At 31.1% G+C, this 6,859-nt stretch overlaps 1 protein-coding gene across 1 annotated transcript; it reads right to left on the bottom strand.

Moving 5' to 3' along the window:
* Positions 1–4,654: 4,654 nt before the first annotated feature.
* Positions 4,655–6,859, bottom strand: LOC120274493 (uncharacterized protein At5g01610-like). Its single transcript, XM_039281035.1, has 3 exons — positions 6,694–6,859; positions 5,918–5,972; positions 4,655–5,222 (listed from the first exon to the last, which is right to left on the bottom strand). Exons 1-3 carry the CDS (start codon positions 6,784–6,786, stop codon positions 4,843–4,845), a joined length of 528 nt encoding a protein of 175 aa, XP_039136969.1. The 5' UTR covers positions 6,787–6,859; the 3' UTR covers positions 4,655–4,842.

Here is a 6,859-nt window from a genome sequence, read left to right as displayed (position 1 = left end):
TTCACGTGTGATTTTAATTCTTAGGAATTAAGAAAAAAAATGTTTACTTTAGTTTGAATTTATTATATGTGCACGTACGTCGGTTTAGAATTTAGAATTTATGGTTTAGGATTTAGGGTTTAGGGTTTATTGGACAGCTCTAGCTCGGCTTTGATTATAATCGAAATGATGTGAATTATTGCGAAACGGGGGAGAGAAAAAGTAATAGTTTAAATGACGTAGAGAAATGAGTGAAACATAAGAAAAGTGGAAAACTTAAATTATGATTAATATGAGAAAACATGCTTTTATATTTAACTAATTACTCAAGCAATTGGTTGGGATGTTTTGTTAAATTTTATCATAATAAATATTGTTTATAAAGTGGGTAGTTGGTATGGGATTTATATGATGTATTAAACAAAGTCCTAGCAATTCAATGAATTCTTTTTTGCACTAATAAATGAACCAATTTGAAGTCATTGCCAATCCATTATGAAGTATGTACCACCTCATAAGGCAATAAGAACATATTTATGTGCTTTCATAACTTTTAGTTCACCGTTGAAAATTAAACTCAATGTAAATATATATATTTTTTTTTAGATATTGGGCTGGGGAAAAAATTATTATAAAATTTTGATTTAATAAATATTATTTGTAAAGTTTAAATATATTTATCTAAATAATTAAATTTATTTAAAAATATGTTTTAGAAGCTGTTTTGTTGGGAAAACAGAGGTTTTCTCTACCCAAACAACGTGAACATGCAATTGTTTTACCTTCAATAAATGTGTATAAATTTTTTTTAGGGGACGAAATTATAAAATATTATTTTATTAGAGATAAAAGTAATTTCATGAATTGATGTGTTGACCGTGTGGTCAAAGTCAATGCAAATGACAATTAAGTATCAATTTCTAAACGTGTTCTTCTTCCTAGTGTAAATGCCAAGTATTATTATTCCCGCGCATTCTCAATGTATAATTGGTGTCACTTTTTATTTATTTATATTTATTTATAAAAAAAATATAATATAATTTTTATTTTTTATTTTTTTGTGTTTTGAGTCATGTGTTCCTAAAATCAAAATCAAAGAAAAAACTTAAGTACTGACAAAAGAATATCATTGATGATCCAACGTGGGAAAACTTATGTATGCTTTGAAAATGAACTCACATGATTTGCAAGGACCACGTGATAAAAACCAAAATCACAAAAACAAAGAAATATAAGCAATTCTTTCTTTTTCTCTTCATTCATGTAGTACAACGTCTTCACAAGTACAGGGCACGTGGGGGTTTTTTTTTAAAAATAAATAAATAAATAATTTTTGGAAAAAGGTTAGATATTTATTTATTTATTATTATTTTGTTTTTGACACAATGGTTCTTAGGAGCATGGGCTCTAAAATAATCTGAAGTGAGATACTATAGTTCTATGAAAAAAAAAAAAAGATATCGGGGATGTTTATTTTTATATATAAATATTTTAATTTGAAATAACTTATGTAAGTAATGGGCGATTTAAACTTTTACCATTTGGATAAATCTAGATTTTAATATGGATTTTTATTTGAACATTGTCATAGTATAACTATATTAAAATAATACGGTATATAAAATAGGGTGGTAATAGAGCGGAAAATCCCTGATCGGACTCGACTTGACGAGGACGGGGATTCTCCGAATCCCTCACCAGTGGGGGTGGGAATGGGAGTCAATCAATCCCTATTTCTTAAACAAGGACAAGACCGGGAAATACCTTTCTATTCCCCATCCCATGAAAATCTCACATATGTGTATAATTTTTTTTAACATTAAAAAAATTTAAAGCCTAAATAAAGATATAAAAAACTTTAATTTTAATTTAATTGGACCAATGGCATAAACTATTTATTATAAACTAATAATAAATAAAATTAGATATAAGAGTACTTTACCACAGATATGAAATATTAGTATATTATATTAATAATATTTTGGTAGATATAATGAAATTGCATGGGAAGATTTAGAAATGAAAAATATAGATTAGCAAGTATGGAAATTATTATATTTTTATTCTATTATAATTTTACATCGTCAAATAATATGAACGGATTTTCTTTTCGTATTTCAAATAAATTTGACTGATATAAAATTATCTTTTACTAAATTTGGGGAAATTTAAATATTTCTGAGTCTTAAAAATAAATAAATAAATAAATAAGGATCGCAGGGCTTGATTACTCATGAGAGTAGAGATAAAAATTAATCAAATCAATTATCTTGTAGATTTGAGTGATGCCATTTTCATAAATAAAAAGAAGATAGCAGATGTCTAATGACACAAATATATGATTCATCAATATCAATATATCTATATCTATACAAATACTATTAAAATAGGTATATAATCTACTCTTTCAAAGAACAATTTTAATTTTTTTAATAACATTTAAGTTTTTATTTATATTATTTATAATATTAATAATTGAAAAATATTAATTACATAATTATTTATGTAAAAAATGTTCACAAGACCTTTGAAATTTAAGATATAAAATAGTTAAACTATGGAAAGAGTTGTTTAATTATATTATTTTATATATGATATTGTCTCAAAACTCACAAAATTTTAAAAACTCCAATACGAAGTCAGGGAAAATACCTAGTTTGTATAAACTCAGCTGAACCTTTTGAACAATACTTCAAATTTATCCTCATAAAGTAAGTCCCTCACAAAATAACCCCTTGCTAAAGTTTTACATCCCATTAAAATGATCATATTTAAAAAAATTGATTTAAATTTTTATAAAATCTCATTTTTACTCCCCTCCTTTTTTTCTTTTCCTCTCCTTTGAACGTTGAGTGTCGCTCACTGTCAAATTTGAATGTATTTGTCAATAAAAAAACCATCCTTGCCAAAGCAAATTTGTCCATCAGCCACTGAGGTAGATCAAAGCCTCAATGACAAGAATCTGATGCCAGGGTTCATCCTTCCATAGTTTGCATCTGCTATTCCATTGAACTTTTGAGGTATATACTCCTAGGAATTGCAATCTTTTTGAACTTTTAATAAAAATAAATAAATTTTTTTACTATTTTTAGTTTATTAATACATAAGTTTAATCAAAATACATAATTGAATATATAGAGTGAGAAATTTTAAAATTATATGTATAAATTAATACATAGGGATATACATACAAATTTTTAGCGGGGGTGGGGCGGAACAAGGTAAAATAAAAAAATTCGCCCTATTCGAGACAGATCGGGTCGGCTCCATTTTTGCTATCCCTATATACTCCACAAGGATTTCCAAGTTATGATCCAACAATCGTCTAACTTCAATAATCTTCTTTGTGCACACCGGGATGATCAGTTCAATTGCTAATAAACAGTGACAAAGTACTTGATCAGGATTTACCGAATAGATGTCTCTACTAGCACTTCTTCTTCAATGCTTCTCCTATTGCTGCAATTTCCGCTAGCAGACTTGTCCCTGTGGGCGTCGGTTCTTCTCTTTGAGTATTGCATTGTCATCCTCAACACCTTTAGGAAGATCTGTTGCATGTTAACATTCTTATTGACAAAACCAACTTGACATTAGCAAATGTCTACACCATTTCTCAACATTTTACAACTGATACTACACTCTCACAGGATATGCTCAATCTTTTCTTTGCTTAGACCACAAAAAGGGGCACATGGTGTTGAGGCTAAGATTAAGCCTATAAAGAAAGGAATATGTAGAAATGCGTCCATGATATAATCTCCACACAAAGAATTTAACTCACGGGGAGCCATCCCAAATTTCTGAATTGTTGAGAAATATAATAATGGCAGGAAAGTTCGGCAAAATACGCCTACGTCCTCGGGAGCGGAGTGGCTGTCGATTCTCTTGTTAAAATTAATTTAGAGTTATATATTATATGAATATATATATAAACACTATATGGTATAATTTACCAAAATATCCCTGTATCGTACCGCACCCTCAACCCATCTTGTCGTCTCCCGGACTCCCCCCTACAACAAGAATCAACACAACCTTTGTTAGAGAGTTTTAACAAAGGCAGAGTTGTGCATCCACGCCCAATGGTTAGAACAGGAATGATCAAAGCTCAATTTAGACAATCTGTTCCAATCCACATAAGGACTCAAACAGCTAGCCAAGGCATCAGAATCAAGGACTTGGTAAGCCATTGAGAAAACTATAAGCCCTATTTCATCACTTTGAAATTATGTGCAACCCTTTAAATAATTTTACACACGCACACACACACATATGTGTGAGAAAACATCAACTGCAGAAGGATGTACAGTGAAGGTTAATTAGAATTTAGTATGGTTTCATAAGTTGTTAGTCTATATACAAAAAAAATTACTTAAAATGTAATAAAAATAGAATTGAACGGTTCAAATTTATTGAGTTACTGTGTTGAAATTGATTGAACATCGGATCAAAATATTGTATATCTTACATCACATTGATACTGTTCATTAAACAGTGTGCAACCATCATAGATTATACATCCAACGGCCTGCATCAACATTCATAGATTATAAACCTATGTACGTGCATAGAAGATTCATCCCCTATATATATATAAATGGTTTATTGAAGAATTAGTATTCAATCGATGCATTATATATATGGTTTATTGAAGAATTAAGATTCAATCGATGCATTGAACTAATAATAATTCATGAATAAATAGAGAGAATGATATTCAAGGACAAACGCAATAGCTTTGCGAGAGGTTTTAAATTTAACGGCAACATTCATGGCTATCTATGAATGCAAATATCATCATCATATGAGACATGAGAACAAATGGTAAAGAAGATCTAGATAGTAAGGAATAAGAACAGCAGCTCAAAACTCATCGATCTTGATCGAATCATGCGGTATTCCATAAGCATCCTTCGGCCTCAGTTTCTTGACTCCGGCGGTGAAGCAAACCTTGTCTGACTTGTAGCTTTCGACAGAAACGCCGGTCACCTTCACCCAAACCAAGAGTTTCGTCTTCATACCTTCGACATTGGATAGCTTCCCTCTCGACAGAGTTGCTTTGACACGGGCGGCGTACCGCAGCACAGATGAATCTTTGAAGCTGACCTCACATGTCGAAGGAAGGTGGACGACGAGCTTCCCTTTTGTTTCATCGAACTCGTAGCAGATGATGTTCCTCGGGAAAAGGCCGGGAGGAAGGTTGTATTCTCGGAGAAGTTCGGGCAATGCCTTTTGTGGTTTTCCTGCAGAGCAATGTAGAGATCGATAGGCCGAATAATTCTTTGTTTGAAAAATGTGAAAGAAATCCATCAATGTGAAATGGTTCGTGGATTCAAGCCTGATGAAAAGGGTTTAATTTGTACAATGAACATTTGTGATGGTAATCAAGATCAATAGATGGTGAGATGATGAAGAATGTAGTAAAATAAATACATACATATATTCACATGTGTTAAATGATGAAATAATCAATTAAAAAAGGAATAAACTGTCACATATATCATAAGTGGTATAAGATTGAAGTACCTAACAAAACATTTTATTTATTTAGTTTTGGTAGTTTAGGCACCAAAATGAATATTTGGCTATGGCTCAAAAACTAAGTTCCAGGTCTAAAAACTGTTCTAATTGCTCTTATAAATGTTTGATAAACGCTTCTAATTTCTCATCTTCATTTTGAATTAATAATCATGCTTACAGCCTTTTAATTAATTTCAATTTTTCACAAGTCTCATAAGTATTCAAAGTTTTAAAACATATGAGTACTTGTAAGTTTTACTCATTGCAAACAAACTTTCTGCTGTTAAAACAAACTGGATCTGAGAAGATACAAAAAGAACAAACATATTCAACATTGAAACTGATAAAATTTAAAACATATTTTGTTTGAATTAATTCAATCAAACATAATATTAAAACCTCAACAGTGCAGTGTTACCTTTCAGCTTTTCAAAGACCCATTTTGCTTTCTCCTCAACAGTGTTTGAGAACCTCTGCCAATCATCAGTAAATAATATTTCAGATAAATCACAACATAAATTGAGAGCAAGAAAGACCATAAAAAAAAAAAACAAAAAAAACAAAAAGATCACAACAATGAAATGCAGATGCATGAACATGACCAAACAAAAATGCAGAAATCTTGAAAATCAGTGGCCCAAAGATGCAAAGTTCACAGCTTTAAACCACAAAGTTTGTTAACAGTGACATTATTCACAATGCACAAAGTTAAGAAAAAGGTGAGATTTTTGGTTCACTTAATTGAGAACAAGATAAAGATCATCAAATAAAATGCAGACACATGACTGAACATCACTCTTAACATCACCAGATCAAATTGCATAAATCTTGAAAACCACTGCTCCAAAAGATGAAAATTTTCACACAAACTTTAAATTCCAAAGTTTGTCAAAAGAAAGGCACAGTTTGATTGAAAGAGAAGAAGGGAAGAAACAAATTGAGGACAAGAAAGATAGAGATCAGCAAACAAAATGCAGATACATGAACATCACCAAACCAAATTACAGAAATCCTGAAAATCAGTGCTCCAAAAGATGTAAAAAAAAAAAAAAAAATTCACACAAACTTCAGCCAATGTTTGTCAAAAGAAACACACAGTCAGTGATTGAAAGGGATACATCCACAATGCAAACATCAAAGAGGTCACAAAAGGATTAGAAAGAAAGAAAAAGGAGTGATTTATGATTCACTTACGGAGAGGTCTTCACCAATGGAGTAGATCTCCTCCTTGGCTTTCTTGGAGATCCAGAAACTCCCCACCTTGGTGAGAGCCTTCTCCATTGCCATCCTCCTCTTCTCCTCCACCTTCAAGAGAGGAAAAGTAGAGAAAGGAGCCTCCTTTATTCTCACAAAGAGAGAG

This window comes from Dioscorea cayenensis, chromosome 13, assembly GCF_009730915.1.
Source record: "Dioscorea cayenensis subsp. rotundata cultivar TDr96_F1 chromosome 13, TDr96_F1_v2_PseudoChromosome.rev07_lg8_w22 25.fasta, whole genome shotgun sequence".
Taxonomy (NCBI): domain Eukaryota; kingdom Viridiplantae; phylum Streptophyta; class Magnoliopsida; order Dioscoreales; family Dioscoreaceae; genus Dioscorea; species Dioscorea cayenensis.
Note: the sequence above shows the minus strand (reverse complement) of the source record. Positions and strands in the feature narration are given on the sequence as shown.

Coding starts and splice junctions, on each gene's coding strand:
- LOC120274493 (XM_039281035.1), bottom strand. CDS start 6,786: ATGGCAATGGAGAAGGCTCTCACCAAGGTGGGGAGTTTCTGGATCTCC. Junction 5,973..6,693: donor CCATTGGTGAAGACCTCTCC/GTAAGTGAATCA, acceptor GATGATTGGCAG/AGGTTCTCAAACACTGTTGA. Junction 5,223..5,917: donor GGTCTTTGAAAAGCTGAAAG/GTAACACTGCAC, acceptor ATTGCTCTGCAG/GAAAACCACAAAAGGCATTG.